General features: G+C 51.8%; 1 protein-coding gene across 1 annotated transcript; it reads right to left on the bottom strand.

Moving 5' to 3' along the window:
• Positions 1-485: 485 nt before the first annotated feature.
• On the bottom strand, positions 486-22,810 carry FAAP100 (FA core complex associated protein 100). The gene is made up of 9 exons (XM_083427397.1): positions 22,026-22,810; positions 18,230-18,348; positions 15,559-16,487; positions 11,218-11,371; positions 9,157-9,965; positions 6,092-6,228; positions 3,775-3,891; positions 2,799-2,885; positions 486-1,537 (listed from the first exon to the last, which is right to left on the bottom strand). Exons 1-9 carry the CDS (start codon positions 22,188-22,190, stop codon positions 1,412-1,414), a joined length of 2,643 nt encoding a protein of 880 aa, XP_083283523.1. The 5' UTR covers positions 22,191-22,810; the 3' UTR covers positions 486-1,411.
• Between the last annotated feature and the right edge of the window lie 1,550 nt (positions 22,811-24,360).

Genomic DNA, 24,360 nt, shown 5'->3' on the forward strand with positions numbered 1-24,360 from the left:
GGCTCAAGGTGAAGAGACTCTACTGGGAGGTCAGAGGGTAGACATGACATCAATTATTCCCGATCAGGCAATGGGAGAGTGCTCGCATCTTTCACCCCCAAGTGTTGGAGCAGTTCCTAATGGCCTTTAGTGCCGGCCAGCGAGCGCGCCGAATGGCTTCTCAATTATTCATCGGGAAAAGAGGCAGCTTTTAAAGCGGAAGCTGCATTAGCTCCACGGGGGGCGAAAGTGGGTGGGTGGGGGGCCCCCAAGCTGCCAGCAGAGCAGGAGAAAGGAAAAGGGAGACATGGACAGGCTGCACAGCGAAGGGAGGCTGTCGTGCAGCTTTATGAAAACGGGGTGTTTTTTCTCTCGGAGATGTGGCTTTTTGCAAAGGAAGGCTTAAACACACATGTGCACTCCCCCCCACAAAAGATCCCCCAGAAAACCGCCCACGCACCCCACATACCCCACAAACAACGGTGCACGAGTCTCCACCATGGAAATAAGACAAGCAAGTTGTTTATATAGAAAGGACAAATACTGGAAAAAGGAGCAAAGCGCTCCATTAGAAAAAGGGGCACCATCCGAACAGCACCCCTGAGTTACTTATGCATGTGGCATCCTGTTTTTTTGAGTCTTGTTTTTCCACAGTGTTTCCGAAATACACAACACAGCTAGAGGCATAGCCCTTTTCCCCCACTGTCGGCTTGTTCGTTTTGCTCGGAAGGGAACAAAAACTCGGTTAAAATCTGCCCCCTTCCCCTCCCCCCACAACTCAACAGGCCTCCCCCTCCCACTTCACCCCCAAAACCCGCCTCCCTCCCTCCCCCCCCCCAAGGCCTGGCACAGCAAAGCCACTTGTCACCGAAAGCGAAAGAAGCTAAACTAGCAACGGTCCAGTGTGATTCCACAACACGGCACCCACACCCACCAACGGCACCTTGTCGGCCATCCAAGTTACACACACGCACGTACACACACGCGTGACACACACACACACCACAGACACGCATCCACAGAGGCTGTCTGCTTGGACGGCTCTGCCTGCGTGCGAGGCTGCCAAGACAAACTGATCAGATCTGCCAGGAATGGGCAGGGATTCAGAACCCGGGGGGTGGCAGCGGTGGTGGGGAAAATCACATTGAAATGGGGTGGGTGAGTGCAGAAAGGGACAGGGGAAAAGGAGAATAAATTTAAAAAGGCCGGGTCTCCACAGAGCAGACCCAGCCAGACACCCCCTCTCCCCAGGGCATGTCCAGCTGGAATCCCCTTCCTCCTCCTCCTCCCTGCCATGCCTCTGTTCCAGCCCTCGGTCCGCCTGCAAGGTCTACAGCCAGCTGCTCCCTTCCTTCCACCGGCACAGGGCAAAGAGAGTATGCGCAGCCGTCCGAGGTGCACTGAAGACGGAGTGCCACGGCGCACGGCCTGCTCACAGGACCACCAGGCTGGGGTTGCGCAGCTGCTGGTAGACGTGCAAGAGCTTCTCCACCGTCGCCTCCGGATCGTTCCCCAGGCACAAGCGGTCACGCAGGGACTGTGCCTCTTTTAGCAGCACCTTCCAAAAGAAAGAGAGAGGCGAGGAGCGCAGTTGGTGTGAGAGGCAGCAGCAAAGGAGTACAGTGGTACCTTGGGTTATGAACTTAATTCGTTCCGGAGGTCCGTTCTGAACCTGAACCTGTTCTTAACCGGAGGTACCACTTTAGCTAATGGGGCCTCCCACCGGCGCCCCACGATTTCTGTTCTCATTCTGAAGCAAAGTTCTTAACCCAAAGTACTATTTCTGGGTTAGCGGAGTCTGTGACCAGAAGCATCTGTAACACGAGGTACCACTGTAATAGAATCATAGAGTTGGAAGGATCATTAACACAGGAAACTGCAGTTGTCCCATATGGGGCTCATGCCTGCAACCTGCAACCTTGGCATTCTTACCCTAACCAACTGAGCTAGAGGGCTGGCTTAAACAGGCGGGCTGATGTCCAGTTGGTCTACCACATCCTGTGGCATGCTCCCTCATTCCTCCCCTAGACGTAACAGTCCTCTCTCCACGACTCGCCATTCAGCCCACTATGAACAAGGCGCCTCTCCCCCCTCCCGGTTATCCCCTTTTTTGCCTCCACCCCAAATTACGTAAGCAGTGTTTGTGTAAAATTCATTCGGATTGTAGAATCTAATTTTCTTTGCTGCTGAATTTGGGTGTGTGTGTGAGAGAGAGGAGACAAGCCCTGAGTGAAAACCTTAGTGCCAAAGAGATTTAACATTTCCAGTTCCTGAAATCATATGGAATGCATTATAAATGTCTGCCTGAAGCCCTGGGATGAGGGGAGGGTTGAGGGACAGGGAGGGAGGAAGGAAGAGAGAAAGAAAGAAAGAGAGGGGGGGGGCATTGCTAATCAAGTCAAGGAAAGCATAAATAGAACGGAACGCAGTCACTGCCAGATTGGGTCAGCCCAACTGCCTGTCTCAACCCAGCAATTACAGAACAAGCCATAAATCCATTTGCTGTCATTTAGTCTGTCAACCCGGATTCCTCTATTTAGGTGTCTCTGTGTGGCCTGATGCGGGCGAGAGTCGAAAGAGAAGCCCTGTTTAACTGCTCTGGGCAGAGGCAATTCCAGAGCTCAACCCAAGCAGCAAAAGGCCTGGGATTGCATGTGATTCGCCTCACCCACCCACCTCCCTTGCTGCCGCCACCACCCCTCCACTCTCCAGCCTTCCTGCAACAACTCAGGCACAAATATGTGGCGCAAGATCTGCTTCTGTGGCCCCTGGAACCTAGGGACACCTGGGAGACTGGGAGGGAGAGAAATGCCTCTTACCTCATGGTTGGCTTGGATCTGGTGGAGGTATTGCACACGGATATCTGGGGGAGAAGAGTCCTCGGCTGCTTGCTCCAGAATCAGAGTCTGCATTTAAAAAAAAAAGGTGAGGGGCTCATTAAAGCAAGATTAACCAATCAGAGGACCCACAGAGAATCAGAGGACCCACACTTTTCAAAGATGACTGGAATGAGGCAGAACAGGGTTCCTGTTTCTCAAACCCTTTAGAGTGGGGAATAACAACAATAATATTATTTATATGTTACCCATCTGACAACGTTGCCCCATCCACTCTGGGTGGCTCCCAACAGAATATTAAAAACCCTGTCAAACAGCAAACAAAAAAACTTCCCTACATAGGCCCGCCTTCAGATGTTTTCTAAAAGTCAGATAGTTCTGCATTTTCTTCACATCTGACAGGAGGGCGTGCCACAGGGCGGGTGCCACCACCAAGAAAGCCCTCAGCCTGGTTCCCTGCAACCTCACTTCTTGCAATGAGGAAACCACCAGAAGACTCTTGGAGCTGGACCTCAGTGTCTGGGCTGAACAATGGGGATGGAGATGCTCCTTTGGGTATTCTGGGTTGAGGCCGTTAAGGGCTTTAAAGGTCAGCACCAACACTTTGAATTGTGCTCGGAAATGTACTAGGAGCCAATGAAGATCCTTTAAGACCGGTGTTATATGGTCCCAGCAGCCACTCCCGGTCACCAGTTTAGCTGCTGCATTTTGGGTTAGTTGTAGTTTCTGAGTCACCTTCAAAGGTAGCCCCACAAAGAGTGCCTTGCAGTAGTCCAAGCGGGAGATAACCGGAGCATGTTATCAAGATGTAATTAAAAACATCAAACATTAATAGTAAACATGTAATCTATGGCCCTCCATCCCTGACCATTCTTCGCCCATGCTGGCCAAAGCCGATGGATGCCAGAACCCCAAAACAGCATCTCTCTCCCTCCCACTTATCTGAAATCTCAGGTACCTGAATGCGCCTGACCACAGCATGGTGCAGCTGGGACATGTTTTCCATTGGTGAGCTCTGGATTATGATCTCCACCGCTTGGATGGGGCCTGCTGGGTTCAGGTCACTGACAGCCACCTGGCGGATAACGAGGACACACCATTGCCGCAAATTCATCCAAACAGTGCAAATTAAAAAGCCCAGCGGCAAAGCGCCTCACTGGTCTGTTTTCAGAAAAAGCCCACCATCCATTTCCATTTTACAGGGGATGTAAGCAGGTGGCTGGCACAGCTTGCCGTATTGGTGGCGAAGACGGCATTTGGTCCCCTTGGGTCTAATATTTTGTTGCACGCTTCTGCAGATTCTGGGGGAAATTAATCATTTCCCGTCCTACCCTCTTCCACTATTATCTCTCCTCCAACCGTGGCAAGACAGTGCCCAGTAACTTCCCAGACTCCAAGGAGATGCCAGGGGAGTAGCTTTAATTAACAGATCCACAGATCGCCCACTTCTCCCCTCTCCTGAATTTACCCAGATGAGGCTGAGACCCACCAAACATGGGCATGAATTGGCACCCCGGCAGTGGCCAGCTGAAACGCTGGGCCAGAAGCCCCTGCGCCCTGCCGAAATGAGAGGGCTTGTTGTCCGTGCCCCACTGAAATGCACCCCGATGAGCTTAATCCGCAAGGGCCAGCCAGAGCAGAATTAGCACGGCCACTAATCACTGCTGGAGTTATTAACGCTCCCTTGCGCAAAGCCAGAGGGGCCGGGTGATTGCCAGCGCTCTGCCACCCCTCTCGGGGGGGTTACCGGCCACGGTGGCAGAGCCAGCTAGCAATTAACATCGGCTATGTGCCGCGGCAAGAGGATTAAAGGGGGGGGGGCAGCCAAAGCTCCTGTCTGATCACCCTCCCCCTTGAAATGCGGCAGAGCTGATGAGCAAGAGAAACCCGTTTATTTAGTGCCCTGGACCAGGCTCCTGCAGTCAAGCGGTAGCAATGTTCATATCTCAGTGACCGAGGGCAAAGGAGACCAAACGCAGCTGAGCCCTTGGGTTGGGGAAACTCAGGCCTTTTCCATCTGGACCCCTGGGACTCTGTCCAAACCGGCCCACCCTCTTTCAGACTACCCCTCCCTGGCCCCATTTCCATGCCCTTATTAATAAGCACTCCTGCCTGGTCAGAATTAGTCCTTGAACTGTGATGTGTCTTGCTAGCCTGAATGGAAAAGAGAAAGGGAGAGAGTGTGTGTAATGTAGCCTACTCTACAAAGGTGGGACTCACATTTTCTGCCCTGTCCATGTTTGCCTCTAGCCCCTGGCATGCAGGCCCCGGAAGGTCTGCCCAAAAGGGCTGCAAAAGGTACCCCATCCCTGGACTAGATAGAAGGCTGTTGCGCACGCATGACTTTGTAGAATCTGCCTTTGGGTAAGCTAGAGGAGAGGTGGGGAGTCTGTGGCCTTCCACATGGTGTTTGAGCTGCAACTCCTATCATCCCTGACTGTGGGATATGGGGGCTGGCACTGGTGGGACTTGGGACTTCAGCGACTTTTGGAGAGCCACCAATTCTCGTATGCCAGAAGCCCACCCGTCTTTCCAAGGTTAAACTTGCAAGACTTTACTTTGTGAGTGAAGCAACTGAGAAAAAAATGACAGGGGTCAGAAACCAGGGCATTTGCCCCAGCAGTTTCCACTGCTCTTGTTTAATAGGTTGCCTGCCTGCCTGACACATATACACACAACTTGCTATAGGGAATTCTCCCTTACACCTAGTGCTATAGTACTCAGAAAAGGATGCTTTCAGCCCAGCCTAGCCACTGTGATTCAGCTACTGCAGTGAGCATGCAGAAATTCCAGCCATGGGCTGGGTTGCTCCACCTCTCTTCTGCATATACAGCAGCAATTTATAACCTTGGAGACAAGAGAGGGGGGTGGGGTGGGCAGGACATGCAGAGGTCTACAGATGTACCGAGGCCTGTGCAGAGATATGGGTCTCTTCACCCCACACGTCATGCAAGGCGTGCAGAAAAGCCTGGCAAAAAGCTGTAATTCAATTGCTTCAAGCTTCCTATTCAGGTATTCCCAAGATCTCTTTTCCCTCTGCCATATTCAGGCGTCTTATAATCTAAGGTCAGGCTCCGGGATCTTATGAGGATAGCAGAGACACTACTCCAGGTACCTGAAAGGGGGAATGCAAGATGAGAGCTTTGACCCAAGGGCAGAGGCCCTTTTCAACATTCTAACCCAAACCACGCCAGGTTCTGGCTTGGCCAAGGTGCCCGCAGGAGGATAACCCTACACCCGTCTCCCTTAGGCCCAGCCCACCACTCATGCCTTGCCTCTCGGATGTTCAACTGCACTTCGCCTCCATCTGGGGCCAGCCCCCGCACGGCTGCTGCATCCTGGCTCTGCAGGGCGTCCGCCTCGGCGTTCTCCGCCAGCAGCCATCGTAGCACAGCGCAGCAGAGCGAGACATCTGAGCAGCGACAACGGAGAAGAAGAGCAGACACCAGCATTAAGCACGTGTGAATTGTGGGCGGCTCGCAGGCGCCATCGACTGCCCCTCTCCCCGATTTCCACCCTCCACCAACCACCTGAAGCGCCTGGGAAGCTGCTGGCCGGGATTATTTGCCGCAGCGGCACAAGGCAGGGCTGTTCCCGATGCAAATTAACAGGGAGCGCGAAAGACCCCATAGCCCCGCCGGTTCTTCTGATTGTCCCGCAGTGCAATATGACAGGGGGCAGAATATTTGCAAGCCAAGCAAAGGGGTGATTTGATACCGGTTGCCAACTTGGTGGGGTGAAAGGAGCGGCCCGTTGCAGCAGACGGTCCAAGGCTAGGGCACACACCTGGTTTGTAGACAAAAGACCCAATCCCAAATTTAATGCTTCACAAAAGCACATGTGCCTGTCCCAGGCTGCTCTCCTACCTGCAGGTGAAGCAGCTCAAAAGGCACCCCGCCTTAGCTTGCGGGAGCTGGATCCACAGTTCCAGCAGATGGATCAAGGGAACCCCCAGATCCTAATCTCGCCACCACGGCCATCATTCTTGGCAAAGGCATTTGAATCTTACTACAACAACCGAACCCAATGAGGACAATTATGCAAATTTATACCCAGCGTAATTAACTGTAAATACAGGATTTGATGCTCCTTGGGGGAAAATATTTTTGCTTGTTTTGGCAAACCTTGCACGCCAGCCTTGGCTGGAAGTAGGATCTGCAGACTGGGAAGTACAGATGAGGAGGGCCACCCTGGGTTTTTTTTGCTAGCATGTGCCAATGGCATTATCATTTCTTTACTTCAAAGCCCCCTTTTCTTTCAAGTGGGGAGTTGGGTCCAGGTGCAACTTCTCGCTTGGCAGCAGTGTTTACCGCACCCTGCTGAAGAATTTGGGAATCATTTTCAAGCTTTAGGGTGCTAGTAGAGGTAAAGGGACCCCTGACCATTAGGTCCAGTTGCGGACGACTCTGGGTTGCGGCGCTCATCTTGCTTTATTGGCCGAGGGAGCCAGCGTACAGCTTCTGGGTCATGTGGCCAGCATGACTAACCCGCTTCTGGCGAACCAGAGCAGTGTACGGAAACGCCATTTACCTTCCCGCCGAAGTGGTACCTATTTATCTACTTGCACTTTGACGTGCTTTTGAACTGCTAGGTTGGCAGGTGCAGGGACCGAGCAACGGGAGCTCACTCCGTCACGGGGATTTGAACCGCCAACCTTCTGATCAGCAAGTCCTAGGCTCTGTGGTTTAACCCACAGCGCCACCCAGTATGCAGCACTAAATCAGAGAAGAGAGGAAGACCCAAGTTTGCTTCTCTGGTTCGATTTAACTATGGTTCCATAAAGGATTCTGCAGGGATCATCTGCCAACAATTGAAAATCTTCACTGCAGAGTTGCCTGGCCTTGAAATTAGCTGCCTTCATACTTAATAATAATAATAATAAATAATAATTTTGTTATGTATACCCCGCCCTTCCTGGTTCAGAAAACCGAGCTCAGGGCAACTAACAACAAATTTAAAACACTTAATTGTGATACAACAAAAAAACAGCATAAAATAGAGTATAAAAGCGTGAATAAGAATAAATTCAAAGTTCAAAAATCAATTTGGGGGGAAATCCATCCAATAAACATTAGGTGGTCACCAGGGCTAGCTGGCTAAATTAGTCCTATTTGGGCCAGCGAGGAGGCCAGGGGAGAATTAGCTGTGAGGTCCCAGAGCGGGTAATCTTCATAAAAGGGGAGGGGGAGGGATGAGAGAGGAATAAGAGATCATGCTAAATTCAAATTGAAAGCCAGGCGGCATAGCTCTGTCTTACAGGTCCGATGGAAAGAGGTTAAATCCTGCAGGGCCCTAGTCTCATGGGACAGAGCATTCCACCAGAAGGCCCTGGCCCTGGTGGAGGATAGTCTGACTTCCTTAGGGCCCGGAACCTCTAAACTATGGTTTTTCATGGACCTTAGGCAGGAAAAGGTGCTTAGAAAAGTTGTTTGGGGTCCTGCAAGGCCAACAGCTCACAAGCAGAATAATAATCTTCTTCCAGTATCAGTCCTAGGCTTAGCACAGAATACTCAACCTAGGAAAGTCTTTCTCAAGGGACATATGCCCCTGGGATACCTTCACAAGAACATCACTGCTGTGGCACTGATTTCTCTGGAATTCAAAGTAACGAAAAACATCCAAACTAAGGAATAAACATGGCCAGGTGCTACTCATTAACAGCCAGAGGATGGGTGTTTTCTGAGGTTGTTTTTAACCAGCCAGGGTCAAGCGGGCTCCTGCAACAACATCCTTGGGAACGAAGGGATGAGCACAAACCCAGCATTTTCTCTGCAAGGTTTGTTGGAGGTAGGCTGCCACTGTGAGTTTAAGTAAAACTGTTTCTACACAGCTTGCCTTTGGCCTGGAGACAGAGCCGGAGAAGAAGCCCGAGTCGGGCAGCTTGCATTATTCTCATCTGCGCCAGGAGGGGCGAGTTGGCAAACGGAACAGCCCAAAGGCAGATTGAATGCCTTTTCCAAAAGAGAGGCTAAAGCAGGGGCTGGCCAAGTAAGCTGCCAGATCTGGGTGAGGACACCCTGAGGAAGCATATGGGAGTTGCTCTGAACTCTTTTTGGAGGACGAGCGGGGCTGTAAACGGGATGCGACGAAATAAAACGCCAGCTGGCTGCACGTTGCTGCACAGGGATGGGATAAAACCAGCCCATTGACAAGGAATGGGCTCATCCTGCAAACAGCCTCCTCTGCACACAAAACAAGCAACCTCTTCCAGCATGGGGGGGGGGGGATAAGCATTTAAGAACCGCCAATGCAGGTGGGCTCAGCAGGCGCTAAAAACCCTCACCAGGGAGAGGCAGAGAGAAAGGAGAGAGGTCACCGGTAACCCCCAAGCATCACACACCTGCACAGAAGTCCTTCAAGGTGGTTCTCAGCAGCTCAGAGGACACCTTGATCGAGGCCACGGAGGGAGCCAAGTACGCCTCTCCCAGAGGGCCAAGAGCTCTTGGGACCAGCTCGCCGCCGCCTTCAACGCTCTCGAGGTCAGACTGCATCTGGGACAGCTTCAGGAAGGTGTCGATTGGGTCCGGAGGGAGGGGGAGGGCAGCTGCAGGAGGAGAGGCTTCAGAGATGCTGCCGTTGGTGGCGCCCAAGCGGAGGCACTGCAGGAGGTCAATGGTGACTTCCTTCAGGGGCAGGCAGATGCCCTCTCTATCCGGGGAGAGGCCCGTGGAGTCGTCCGAGAGCAGGTCGTCGAGCAGGTCGGTGGACTCCGAGACGGTGCCCAGGATCTCCCGCAGGCTGTAGTAGAGGGAGCAGGAGACCATGAAGGGCAGCTCCAGCTTGGAGCCCTCGGCGGGGCCCAGCGGGAGAGTCACCTCCGTCTTGTTCCCGGGGAGGAGCTGGTCTATGGGGAAGGTGTAGGTGGTGGCGGAATCGGACGAGTCCTCTTCGAAGTCGCAGGAGCTGGCGAAGAGCTGGACGCAGAAGGTCCAGCCGCGCTCCAGGGTGCACTCGCTGGCGTTCTCCAAAACGCAGGAGACTGCCAAGCTGTCCTGGACCAGGATGTGGCTCCAGTGAGTGGTGATGGTGCAAGTGATGGGCTTCTGGTTGCTCTGGCCGGACAGCAAAGCCGCGCTCACGTTCATCACCTGGTTCAGGCAAGTCAGAGCGCGGTTCTTCTGGTCCACGACCTTCTTCAGCGATGACACTCTGCAGAGACCGGGGTGGGGGAGAAACACAGTCATGCCGGCGCTGCTACTGGAGCCTGAAGGTCCTAACGGATTACAGGGAAGGCCAAGAGCCGGCGTGGATACACACACAAAAGGAAAGAGGAATTGACAGGGGGCCAAAGGCACTCACCTGCCAGAAATGAACATGCACAGGAAATCCTGTGCAAGAACACTGGAGAAGACAAAACCTGCCACTCTCCTTTTGCCCAAACCTGCTGCTTTCCATGCCTTTTCTTCAGGTGGGGCAGGGGAAATGGGTGAGGTCCGAAAAAGGCTACCTGCTGTACAAGCACACCCAAGGTTCAAAATCATGCAGGGAGCCTGCAAACTCTCTGTTTTAGTCCCCAATTGCAGACAATGGTGGAGCCCAGCCAACAGAATTAAATGGTGGGCTGCATGCCCAAACAGAGCTATAATTGCCAACCTGTTTGCAAGGCACCTGTGGCCAGCTTTTGATCCTTGGATGCTGCCATCAGATTGCCAAAGCTGACCTCCCCTTACCAATTTCTGAGGAAGGACAATCCCGTTGGCACTGCAAGATATTCATATGAAAACACCCAGTGTGTTGCGGCTGCGAGACTTTTATATGCACAAAGATGGAAGGACTCATTATTTCCAACAATGGAAGAACGGCTGCTAAAACTAACGGACTTAGCTGAGATGGCGAAATTGACATGGTTGATCAGAAAAAAAGTCATTGTTAGCATCTGTTAAAGGATGGAATCCTCTCATAAACGTTTTGCGTGAAAAAGAAAATGAAATAACGGCGTTAGGATTTGAGGGTTGAAGATAACGTTTGTTTGTAGAAAATGACTTCATTGGGTGTTATATTGGGGTGGATGAAGTGAATATTGTTTATATATAGTGGACAAAGAATCGGAAGTCCCTTACCTTCTGAATTTTATTTGTCTCTCTCTTTTAACCTCTTTTCTAGTTCTTTTTCTTTATTTCTCTCCCTCTCTTTCTTTATTCCTTTCTCCCCCCCCCCCCAAAAAAAACCCCTCTGCCTCTCTTTATGTTTTTATTATATTTAGATCAAAGTCTTAGCTTGGACCAAAAAAAAAAAAAAGAAAAAAGATTACTGGATACTAAGTTTTGCATTTTTCTCTATATGCACTAAGAAAAGGGAAAGAAAAAAATGCACAAAACATCTGGTGTGTGCAATATGTTGTGTGCATGAGAGACAGAAAAGGGAGGGAGGTGCAGAGATGCAAATACCAGACAGCTCCTACCTTTCAGAGACATGGCCTATCCCAGACAGCAGCTCCTTGATCCTCTGCCCAGCTTTGTCAGGGTTCATCTTGAAAGGCTGCGTATCATCCGGGCTGCACAAGCCGCAGGTCATGAGGCGGCCTTTGGCAGATAACGCCAGAAGCTCGGACTCACCTGAGGAAAGAAAGGCACACAAGAGATGGAGACTGGGGCAGAGGGTGGGGTGCTAGAAAACGGCTTCAGGAGGATGTGGGCCTGACCTCAACCCCTCTTAAGGTTTTCAGCAGGACCTTGAGACCAACCAATCAGAGAGCCAGGTGCAAAAGTCATACACTCCAGATCAAAGCAGGGATGTTGTCGGACTCCCAGCTCCCATCAGCCCCAGCCAGAATGGCCATTGGCAGGTGAGGTCATAGCCGACCTAACCGGAAGGAGGAGGAGTAGTATCAGGAAGAATGGACAAAATTTAATGATTATTTAGTTAAATATATCAAGTTAAATTAATTGGAAATAGCTTGCAGGTACTTGATTGGCTTAGGAGTTTATATAAGTTAAGTGATGAATTATTATGTTTAATTTCGAATTGAAAAGATATAAGGATGTTAAATGATTAAGTTTATAAGAATTATGATTTGGAAAACCGTTAAAAGGATATGCATTGAAATTCAACCAAGGGGAAGTCACTTAATAATGTTAATAAGTGTAATTTTAATAAGATTAAGATTTTTGTTTGTTTGTTTGTTTATAATTTTGTGAAAACCAATAATTTTTTTTTGAAAAAACAAAACAAAACACAATGGCCATTGGCAAGGGATTATGGGAGCTGCAGTGCAAGGGCAACACCCACACAGAAGCGGAGCTAGCTGCTCCAGAACCCGAAGCGGTGCACCCGGGGGTGGGGCCATGGGGCGGGGTGGGCGACCCAGGGGGCTGCTTCCTGGGCAGGGGCGGGGGCGAACCGCGCCACTTTGCCAACAGCCTTCCTCTCTTCCCTCTTCCTTTTGCCAGCTCGGGGGAGTCTCCCCCCTCCCAGGAAGCAGCCCAGGAGCGGGGGGGGGAGGCAATGGCACACCACCCACCTGTGACTCCCAAGCCTCTCCCGAGTTGTCAAAATGAAGGGGGAAGGGAGGAATGCCGCAGGGAAAGCAGCACAGCTCTGCCACTTCCCCTAATGACTTGGGATAGGCTTGGGAGTCATGGGTGGGCGGCGTGCCGAATGTCACCCCCCTCAGTGATGACACCTGAGGTGGACCGCCCCCACCGCCTCCCTTCCTCCGCCCCTGCACCCACAGGCTCTCCACCGCTGGAGTGAGGAATCCTGAGTCCACCATTTTGTTTTGAGTGTCAGAGCTAAACTGAGATTGCAATTCTTCCAGACAATAACCTACGCCCAGCTCTGCCTACTGCTTTCTTTATTTCAGCAGTATATTTCGGGGGGGGGGTGTGTGTTTCATTTTGTTGTAACTGTTGGGACTTGTGAATCCTTGCCATCCTGAGATCCATCAATAACCCCCCATCGACTTTCTTGCCCATGCTTGGTCTAGAATTCCAGTACAGTAGTACTTCAGGTTACAGACGCTTCAGGTTACAGACGCTTCAGGTTACAGACTCCGCTAACCCAGAAATAGTACCTCAGGTTAAGAACTTTGCTTCAGGATGAGAACAGAAATTGTGTGGTGGCGGTGTGGCGGCAGTGGGAGGCCCCACTAGCTAAAGTGGTGCTTTAGGTTAAGAACAGTTTCAGGTTAAGAACAGACCTCCGGAACGAATTAAGTTAACCTGAGGTACCACTGTACTGGGGCTTCAGGGGAAGAAAAGTAAGTCAGACAAGAAACCTTTCCGAAGCCATATATTTAAAAAAAGGGGGGGAGAGGTCTGAGAAACACTGTAGTGCTAATCATGAGGCTGCAATTTCCTATCTGCATACAGGAGCAGCTGCAAGGTGTGGTGAGGAAGACCATGAACCTTATGAGCCTGTGCTGAAGGTTTGAAAGCCGCCACGGCTGCATCGGTGGGAACAAAGCAAATTCGGAAGCAGCCCCGCCCCTCACTAGGAAACCAATCGCACGGGGGGTGAGGGGGTGTGTGGAAAGCGATGGCACCAGGAGACAGCACTCCTAGGGGGAGTGAGAAAGATGCAGAGCCGCCCTGGGGACCGCGCAAAGGAAAGGGAGCCAAAGGAAGGGGGGAAAGATCCTTGCTGTGGATGCATCAGCCGCCTTGCTACAAAGGAAGCGCACAGCTCTGTGCTGCCAGGCAAACTGCACTCCCTTATCCAGGGGCACAGGCAGGCACAAGCGGCTTCCCGCTGCTTGGTCCCCACAGAGGATCGCTGTCGGGAGTGATGCTGAAGCAAAGTGACAGGCAGCCGAAGGGGGGTGGGCTGTGAGGGCACGGAGAATCCGCTTCCGAGAAGAGTTCGGCAGCACTCGGGAGAAGACGTGCAAACTCACACATACAAGCTCCCTGCAGAATCCTGTCTCGGCTGAGCACAGCGGCCAGCCGGCTTCTTTTCACTTGGTTCTGTGTGGCCACATTGTTCCTCAGTTTTGTTTCCATCTCCCGATTTGCAAGCTCTTGAGATGAGAGAACTGGCCTGCGGGCAGGGTGGTGTCCGGACAGGGCATGGGACAAGGCTACGGGCAAAATCTGCCTCCCTGAGATCTTCAGGATTCAATTAAGAAACCAACAAACCTAAGGTCCTAGTTCTCATGAGCGCACGTGCCCTGTGTCAATGCTATTTTGTCTGCCCTCTCAGCCAACGCCATCTTCCTTTCCTGCTCAGTTCAACAGCCCAGTACATGAAAGACATTTCCTGCGTTGTAGAAACCCAAATATTCACAATGAAGTAAACACTGTAATTCTGAGTCTGGGCAACATCCCTGATGCTGCCCCTGATGGGAAGAGTGGGTGCAAAGAGCCCCACGCTTCTTAATCCCATCCTGGCAGGCTAAGCGGCCCCACTCCTGATCTGCTCTGAAGGCAAGAGACAAATGGCAGCCGCTGAGCCTTTATTGATCCTCGTCGAGGGCGAGAGGAAGGCTGCTTCCTGCACACAGGATATTAATGCCTCTTGCATGGTGAGCAAGCACAATGCAGCTGTTCCACACAAGAAAAAGGGGAAAAACAGCAAGACTCTGAATGGCTACAGCGTTACAGAGCCATTTTGCCAGAGGAGGCAGAGCTCCTGAACTGCCATTCAATTCCTTCTGCTTCTCTTAGCGCCTGGGGTTGCTCTGTGCTGGCCCTAAGCTCCCCTCTGTGCAGGAGGCTGAAGAAAGAGAGAACCGTGGCACCCTGGAGCCAGCGCAGGATGGGCACAGCTTCTGCCGGACGCCTTCATCTCTCTCTCTCTCTCTAGAGAAGAAAGCAGGCCTTAGGATGAGGCTGGAGACATGCAGGCAGGCAGGCTGGCAGGCAAGTGTTTCCATTTTCTCCTCAGAACAAGAGAACTCCCCACTCCTTGACTGGCTAGGCCCAACTTGGGGGGCTTGGCATGAATGGCTCACAGGGAAATGGGGGCCTTAAGGAGGGATGGTAGCAAGGGAGAACTTTGGGGCAGACCCTGAAGATACGGCCCCACACTCGCTCTCAGGGGGCCACAGGTTGCTTCATTGGCAAAGGCCCCACCTTTGGTCAAGGCCTGCAGCCTGGGGATGACCTGGGACCATGCTGGCTGTAGCTCACCCACAGCATGCTAAGGCTCAGAGTGTGGTGGGGGCTTCAGGAGCTTGCTGACAGGAACTGTGGGCAGGGGCAAGAGTCTCCAGAGCCCTGAGCAGCAGCTAACGTTGTTGAGGAGAGGGGTGGGGAGCACTTGGGAAAAGGACCGGGAAGGTGGGCACAGCTTGCACCCAGAGCCGAAAGACTGTCTTCCTTTGCCCGGCCCCTTTCCTATTTCTGTATTGGCAACTAAAAGGGCTGCGAGTGGCTCTCTCAGGGCCACATCTGGCCCAGGAGACTTGTCTGCCAGTGTAAGGACAGATTTAAAATAGTCTGGCCTGTTTGTGGAACCAAATCCCATCCCCATTGGTTCTCTGGCCTGTTTGTGGACCCAAATCCCATCCCTATTGGTTCTCTGGCCTGTTTGTGGAACAAATCCTGCCCACATGACAGACAGCCACATGACAGACAGCCAATGGTGCCGCAGAGTAGTGCAGGCCTGATGTAAGGAGTGGGAGGGACAACAGCCAGGCCCCAGCTAAGGTGCATCCTGGCCACCACTTCCTCACAATTCATCCGCCTTCCTCTCGCCATTTACAAGCAGCCATTTTGAGGGCTGCATGCCCACAATGGCCCCATGCCCAAGTTACTTCTGATACTTTAAGCCCACAGAGTAATTCCCTGACACATTGCAGTACCTTCCGACTCCCGGGAAGACAAGGAGAGCGCCACCACACTGCAGATGCTTAAGCTGGCGGGAGACAGAGCGGACGGAAGGGTCCCTGCCGCGTCCTCCACTTTCTCGGCCTCCGGGATGTTGCTGTCCAAGTCGACGGCATAGATGTCGGAATGGGTGCTGTAGTACATGCGGCTTCCCCCGCTACACGCCGCACACAGGACGGGCCCCTGCAGGCAATACTCGCGGAGCTCCGGGACCTTGACTTCCTCTCCCTGAGCCGCCTTGATGGCCACCATTTTGCCATAGTGACCCAGCGCCACGACACAGTCGCAGCCCAAATCTCCGTAGGCGGGCAGCTCCTCTGCCTCTGGGGACCTCCGCTCTGTCCTCAGGGCCCCGATGAAGACAACCGGCTCCTCCAAGTGGTGGAGGATCTTGATGGGAGAATCTTCGCAACTGCGGTTGTCGGGAGAGCTCAGGGCCTTCAAGGGCACGGAGCAGAGCTGCCCGTCTGGGAAGCCGCAGAGGATCATGGGAGAATCCAACATGGCGGCATCGACGCCAAAGAGGAGGCTGAAGAGAGGCTCTTCCAGCACAAAGCCCCCCGAGTGGCGCAGGCCTTCCTTGTGGTCGGTGGCGCTGGGGGATGAGGCGCAACACAGGACGGGGAGGAAGTGCGCCAGAGACAGGTCCCCGTCGTTGTTTGTGCTGGTGGTGATATCCACATGGCTTATTGGTTGGCGTGGCAAGTTCCCCCGGTCCTCAGGGCCCGGGAGGTTGTGTAGGCTCATGCACCACTTCCCCTGGACTTGCGAGAGGGTGACCAGGACGTCGTTGAGCAGCGTGAAGGTGCAAAGCGTGGCGTCGGGGAAGGTGCAGGTGTCGGAGCCCATGGGGAGGACGCTGGAGAAGCAGTCGTTTTCCTCGCTGTCTGCCCGCTTCGCTAACCTTCAAAGCAAACAAGGGAAAGCTCTCAGCGGAGCCAAAGGGTATAGCTCAGAAACAAAGGTGGAGGTGGCAGTGATTCACAGAGCTGAATTCGGGAGCAGCCAGCTGGGTAAAGGAGAGGGAAGCTACTGCTCTGGAGGGAGAGCAAACCCCCTGCCCCCACTTAACCCTTTTGCTGCCCTGAAGACTCACAAAACAGCTTGGGAAGATGGGGAGCTGTGGCAGAGAGGCAAACAGGCACCTCAGCTGCAAAGCAGGAGAACCACAAATAGGACAGTGGCTGCCCCAAAGGAGTGTGTGGCGCCCAACTGAATCACTGCATGTGAGGAACAACTTCTGCAAGTGGAACAGGACTCCCTCTTCCTCTCCTTGCCGCTGCCCAAATTGGCTCCGGAGGGTTGGAGGACCGCCACCCCCCCGAGTCTTATTGGGGAGGGGGGCCTGGAGGGGAGATGCAAAGAGGGGAAATTCTGCTCAGGAAAGATGTTCTGCACATGCAATGATTTCGTTGGCTACAACTCAAAGGGTTTCAGACTGGGGCTGCAGCATTGGGGAGGGAGGGGTTTAATATCCACCCCTCACCATTTTCCTATTTAGAAACTGTACCATATGGCAAAATGGAGAGGTGGCAATTTTAACTAGGCAAAAAGGTACAGAGGGAGTGGAGAATGCTAAAGACTAGCTTCCCTAGTGCTGCAAACACAAACATTATAACCCCTCTTTCTGGCTGCTATTACCATTAAAAAAAAATACTGACTGAGGTTGCTGCTGTGTGGGCCAATTCTCTGCCTGAAAACTGCAGATACAGAGTCAGAGCAATTGGTCCATCTAGCTCAGTAATAATAATAATAATGATTATTTTATTATCAAGCTGTGCTTGTTCTTCCTTATTATTAAACCGTAGAGCTGGAAGGGACCCTGAGGATCATCCAATCCAACCCCCTGCAACGCAGGAATATTCAGCTGACCCATACGGGGATTGAACCTGCGACCTTGGCATTATCAGAACTACACTCAAACCAACTGAGCTATTCTATTATTATGCTTTATGTTATGTTGTTATTATTATGCACCATAAAACATGTTCTTAACGTTGTACGGTGCCCTGAGATCTTTCGATAAAGGGCAGAATAATAATAATAATAATAATAATAATAATAATAATAATAATAATTGCTACACTGGCTGGCAGTGGCTTTCCAGGTTTTCAGATAGGACACCTCTTCCAGCCCTACCTGAACCCGAGACCTTCTGCATGCAAATCAGATGCTCTACCGCTTTATCTTAAAAAGCAGAATGAAGAAACTACAAAATGGCAGTCGGTAACCGTGAAAGGGCCACAGGGAGAAGTGTAAAAACACACAATTCAGTATGTGAATACTCAACTAAGTATTCAAGCCCAACTGAGCCCACTGGGGCTTACCCACAGGTAAGTGAGTACGGGACTGCAATATAAACATGACAAATGAGTGGGTCTGTTTGGATCATGCCACTGAAAAAGTTCTAAGCCTGGTAAGGAAGAAGATAGTCTGGTCGCCAACACTGGTGGCAACTTGATCATTAATTCCTAAGAAATCTCCGTTTCCAAGGATGTGAGAACAGTAAGCATAGAGTAGGAGCCATTCCTTGATAGCCCAGGCCTTCCAGCCCAGACCACTAATCCAGCCTTGTGGAAGAACCTGGAGCACCTCAGAAACAGGTATGAAACACCTGCCAGGTAACGCCCTCGCCCTGTCTCTCACCTGCTTTGGTAGTCCAAGGAAACACAGTAAATACCAACTCCAGCGCACAGGATATAGAGCTGCTGGTGGAGAGGCAGAAGCTCCACGTGCCAAACTTGATCGGGGAACCTGTAGACAGCCTAGGAAGGAAACAGGCCAAGGAAAGGGAAAGGAGAAGGTCTTAGAACGTCTTCAGTAATCCTACAAGGGAAGGAGGGCACTGGGAGCCACCTCTATAACCCCATCCCCTGGGAGAGACACATTTTGACCCCGCAGGAAGGCCAGGTCTATGGACGCACATCCAGAGCAGGCTGTTGATCATCTAAAGCAGTGTTTCCCAACCTTGGGCCTCCAGCTGTTTTCGAACTACAATTCCCATCATCCCTGACCACTGGTCTTGCTAGCTGAGGATTATGGGAGTTGTAGTCCAAAAACAGCTGGAGGCCCAAGGTTGGGAAATGCTGATCTAAAGCAGTGTTTCCCAAACTTGGGTCCCCAGCTGTTTTTGAACTACAATTCCCATCATCCCTAACCACTGGTCCTGCTGGCTAAGGATGATCCATGGAGACCCAAGTATAGGAAACACTGGTCTAAAGTGACCTAATATAAACCTTCTTCACTCCAAAGAAGCCAAAATGGCAGAACACCAGTCTTGCTTCTTCATGACTGCTAAAGCCTAACACATAAGATTGGCCACTAAGAGAAAAATAAAAGATTGGCAATCTCCTGCGTTATTAGCAGCAGCCTGGCATGGTGAAAATTAGGACGTGGAGCTTTGCCCGTCATGAAGACACAATGGAAGAAGCTTCACTTTAATTCATCCACGCTGCTCTGCGGTCAAAGGTGTGGGTGCAAAGCCAGTACAAAGTCAGCACCTGTCTGCTTTCAAAGGTGCCACACAGTTCATTTGAAAATAATCAATAGAATCACAGAATCGTAAGGGGCCATCTAGTCCAACCACCTTGCAATGCAGGAATCTTTTGCCCAATGCAGTGGCGCAGCGTGGGGGTTGCAGGGGGGGCCGGCTGCACCGGGCGCAATATCTGGGGGTTAGGGTTAGGGGGCGCAAATCCATGGGTTAGGGGGCGCAAATTACTTGCCTTGCCCCGGGTGCTGACAACCCACGCTACGCCACTGGCCCAATGTGGGATTCGAACCCACAACCCTGAGGTTAAGAGTCTCGTGCTCTCTACTGACTGAGCTATCCCAGAGCTTCCCCATTGTAATAACACAAGGGGTGGGGTTCACCTAACACACCTCATCAGTTGAAGCCTTGTGCAAGAGGCCTCCCCACCCCAATGCTCCCACATGCCCCAAAATCATCTTTCCATCTGGCAGGCTGCAATTCTTGAGCAGGCACTGTTTGTAACAGTGCAACGCTGGGTTCCACCCCAAGGGTACCACGGGAATTTCTCCTCAAAATGCTGTAGCCTCATGAAAAAGAAGCAAGTTTCCCAGGAGCATCTATTACCTCCTATATCCTATCCTGAGTCTGGCCAGACACAACATCCTCTGGGTACCATTCCGTATACCCAGTGGTGTGTCATCCGAAGCCGTTATGTCTGCACACACTTTGATTTAACATAGCCTTCCCTCACATAAATCAGCAGCATCTTATTTTTCCTCTCTCTGCCGAGGATGTACAACTCCTGCCATTTTCTCTGAGGAGCATCCATTGCAATAAGCGGAGTTTATATTATCTAGCAGTCTATATGTAATTCCTCATTTTAAGCTGCTAGCAGTTGCCATTGCTGCTGCGCTCTGCTGATGAACAAGTGACATATTTCATGCAAGATGGGCCTCCATTTCGGGAGCGAAGGAGCAGGCAGTAGCCCCACGTGTCTGTCTGCAGTAAAAGCTGCAACAGCAATTCGGAGGATTGCAAAGTGAGCACCTTCTTGAGGATGAGAAATCTGGCAAACGCTAGATGTTCCAGCATCACATGTGATCTGGGGAATCAGCAGCATTAAAAAAAAGAAGTGTTAACCCGTTTGTGACCTACTTCTCTGTGCAAGAGAATAGTGTGGGAGGCTGAGCCAGATATTACCATAATCACAGGCTCCTTAGAAACAATCAAGGGAATAAATTAAAGGGATACATTTAGCATAGTGCTAAGGCTTGTCATGGGCCCAACAGGCAGTAACAGGGGGAAATGATAGAATCCCTACGAAAAGACTTCAGTCGCTCAACGACAGGGACGATAGACAGTGCAAATGAACAGAACAAAGAACACCCCATATTTTACAGTTCTAAACTTTGGTTTAACAGAGCTACCCCCAGAGGGTAGAGGCAGATTTCTATCTGACAGATGACACACACAAAAACAAGCCCAGACCACCACAGGCAGATGTCAAAAATTGGATGCCATATGTAAGTCGATTATGTAGTACAGACAACCGACCTCCTGCAAAAAAAGGCTGCTAAGAGTGAGAGAGTGAATTGGAAAGTCAGCAGAAGACCTAATTGAGGATTTAGATGCTTAAGCTCAGGTTGGCACATCAGGGAGCCTTGCCTGTCAATTGCACATGAGACAAACATCCAAAAGCCACAGGTGGTTTATGTTGAGATGAGGCGTCCAACAGGTAATATACAAGATCCTCTGCAGAACCAATCCCCAAATCATTATGTAATCTTATCACAGAAATAAAGGGATGGGGAGGGGAGGAACTAGGATGCTCTGTCTCATGCTACAGTTGCCGAGGCAAGCAGGTGACAAGGCACACCAAATCTGGATGTGTAGCCACACAGAATCCATTTCACTCTGCTTCTTGCTCTAAACGCCTATGCACATCTGCTTGGAAGCTTGCAAAGCAAACCTAGATTTGGTCCCAGAAAAGGTACTGGCTACAATTCAGTGGCTGAACAGATGTACAGAGCCTGGCACTCTGTTCTCTTCCATGAGCACATGAATACATATGTGTAAACTCTCTTCACACCAGGCATAGTGAACATGTAACCCTTGAGAGGTTGTTGGGATTCTCAGTTCCCATCAGCGCCAACCAGCACAGCTATTAGGAATGATGCGAGCTGTGGTCCATCAACACCTGGAGGGCTACAGGTTCCACATCCCTGGTGCACACAGCAAAGTTCGTGCAAGTCCAGGGCTTTGGTTCTCAACCGTCTCTCAAGCAGATCTCCTAGAGAAATGCCAATTGCTCTGTCACAATACAGCCATAGTCTTCTTCCTCTGAGCACAATGGGGGCAGCGGGGAGGGGGGGAATAGAAATGTTCTATTAAAACATAACCGTGCATACAGCGATACCTTCCCCACCCTCTGGGGTATATGCTTAAAATGCAATACTTGAGTTTGCTGTGAAGGGTGGATCGGTGCAGACACACAAAACACACAGCTATATCTTCTGCCCATGCATAGAAGCAGCCAGCAGCTGTTGCCACCTTCTAAGGGGCGATGAACAAAAAAAAGGACCACACAGAAACTGAACTACCAAGACGGTAGATCAAGCTTTTACTTTGCTGGCGAACTGACCTCTCACATTCCCCAAAACGTTACGTGGCACACAAAATCTGGGTGCCTAAAACGGTGGGTTTTTTTCCTGCACTCCGATGGGGCAATTTTAGAGGAGGTTAGCAATTAGAAGCAAGGTGAGGAAGCAATTCCAGATAAATTCGTGCAGCCTGCAGATGTGTGACATCCTGCGCACCTGCCATTAGCGTTTCAAAGAGTTTGCATCGGGGGGGGGGGTGTTCTGCCTGCCTCACAGCATCTGACCCAGTTTCTCCGCGCGTGTCCCCCACCCCACCCCCTGTAGCAAAAGGGACCAATCTGGGTCAGCAGAATCAAAGGCCCCCGCTTACCTTCATCAACCTCCCCTCTTGGTCGTAAACGTAGACGAACTCGGTGCCGTTGGAGAGGTAAATCTGGTTCTCATGGCACAGCACGCGGGGCTTGCCAGCCGCCAGCCCCCCCACCGGGCAACAGAAGCCCGCCAGGTAATCCACCCGGTGCCCCACCTGTGCCATGACGACGACCCCCCCGGTGCCAGCCTGGAAAAGGGACGCGGAGGAGGACACGCATGCAGCAGCAGGGTCGGGCGAGGAGGCGAGAGTCTTGCCTGGGGCGGCCCCTTTTCTCCTTAAAACACGTGGGGGGAGGAAGAGGAGGAGGAGAACCAACGATGGAGGCGCCCTCCCCTGCCACACAAAGGGACCAGCCTACCTGGGCGAGGCGAGCCCACCCCGACGTGAGCACCCTCCCCTCTTTCTTTCAAGGGAGGGGGGAGAGAAAGGGGGATGAATTAGAAACCCACACGGGGGAGGGAGGGAGGGGAGGGGGCAAACCCCACCAGCACCCCTCCCACGGAGACAACAAAAGCCACTCCCAATAAGGTAAAAGGGAGAGGGGGGGAACCAATACACCCCAATGGGGGATCTAAGCAACCAGTTCCCACGCAGGCGAGCGATTCAGCCCCGCTTTCCCTTTCCACCCCCCCCCCAGCAAAAGGGGCGGGGTTGTTACTGTGGCCCCGCCTCCGCAGCCCACCCCCCGGGGCGCCGCCGCTGCTCTAATGCCCCCAGCAGCTGGCGGGCGCGGGCGGCACCTCCCCTTCCAGGCTCTCCCCGTCTCTCGTCTCCTCGCCCTGCGACTGCCTGTAGCGGGAAGGGATGGTTTACGGCATGCCGCAAAAAAATATTAAAAAGGGCGGAGTGGGGGGGGGAGTGAAGAGTAGGCTCTGCGTTGCTAGGGGGGCGGGGAGGGCGAAGCTGTGTGCATGGGGAGGTGGGGCCTCTCGAGAACCGTCGGGTTGTGGAAAGGGCACTCCGGCGGTCATCTAGCGCAACCCGCTGCAATGATCCCCGTGCAATGCAATGCAATGCGTACTTCTCGTCTTGTTTTAGGACGGCTTCGCGGGCTAGGAGGGGAAACAACGGGGCGGGGCGGGGCGGGGGGTAGCGGACGAGAGGTTGGTTCAGATGCCCTGCATAGGGCTGACGGCTGAAACTGCATTTGAGTTATAAATGCAAACGTGGCCGGGAGGGAAATCTGCTTGAAGAAAACTGCAAGCCCGGGAGAGGCATGGAGCGCCCATGTGCAGAGACAGTCTACCTCTGAATACCAGGCTTGCATGCAGGACTAGACTGCCCCTTGTTCTGGCCCTGCAGATCCCTCTTCTTTTTTCTCTTATAAGCTGCTTAGTTCATTTTCCGGTCGATCCCCAGCTTTCAGGGCTACAGAAAATAGGTATGTTCTAAGAGCTGGTGCCACCGATTCTTGGCGTAAAAAGCAAAAAGGGAGTTATAGCACTGTGGAACCAGCAGAGGGCATCACTGCCCGCCGTGGGACAGAGCTATATTTGGGAAATAAACCAGGATAAAGCAGAAGACTGAGCCATGGGGAGCAGGGAGAAATGTGGAACTGATAAATCAGGTGCGTTTGGGCCTAATCCAGAGGCTGGCTTCTCCCTTCAGCACAGAATCCAGTCATTCAAGTCCTTGTTACTTCTGACCATTATGCCTTCCATATGCCGTAATAAACCATACATGCTCATCTCACCACTGTAGTTGTTGCACTTAAAAACCAGCTCTTGCATCAGTCACAAAAATCACACAGCCAAAATAAAAAAGTGCAATTATTATTATTATTATTTGAAGTATTTTTAGTCTGTTCTTAAAAAAACCAAAACAAAGCCAACAGGTCTCCCAGAATGGCTTGCGAAACTAGTAAGATTTTCAGCCTGAGGGCAGGGACTATTAAAAGGTTAGATGTACACAAGTGTGGAAGTTTTGTAGCTTTGGGGATTTTTCATGTAGAACTATTATATACATACATACATAAGGTAAAGGTAAAGGTACCCCTGCCCGTACGGGCCAGTCTTGACACACTCTAGGGTTGTGCGCTCATCTCACTCTAGAGGCCGGGGGCCAGCGCTGTCCGGAGACACTTCCGGGTCACGCGGCCAGTGTGACGAAGCTGCTCTGGCGAGCCAGCACCAGAGCAGCACACGGAACGCCGTTTACCTTCCCACTATAAAGCGGTACCTATTTATCTACTTGCACTTAAGGGTGCTTTCGAACTGCTAGGTGGGCAGGAGCTGGGACTGAACGACAGGAGCTCACCCCGCCGCGGGGATTTGAACCACCAACCATGCGATCGGCAAGTCCTAGGTGCTGAGGTTTTACCCACAGCACCACC

This window comes from Podarcis tiliguerta (assembly GCF_965153285.1).
Source record: "Podarcis tiliguerta genome assembly, chromosome: 2".
Taxonomy (NCBI): domain Eukaryota; kingdom Metazoa; phylum Chordata; class Lepidosauria; order Squamata; family Lacertidae; genus Podarcis; species Podarcis tiliguerta.

Coding starts and splice junctions, on each gene's coding strand:
- FAAP100 (XM_083427397.1), bottom strand. CDS start 22,190: ATGGCACAGGTGGGGCACCGGGTGGATTACCTGGCGGGCTTCTGTTGC. Junction 16,488..18,229: donor TCCTTGGACTACCAAAGCAG/GTGAGAGACAGG, acceptor TTTGCTTTGAAG/GTTAGCGAAGCGGGCAGACA. Junction 9,966..11,217: donor ATAGGCCATGTCTCTGAAAG/GTAGGAGCTGTC, acceptor CGGTCTCTGCAG/AGTGTCATCGCTGAAGAAGG.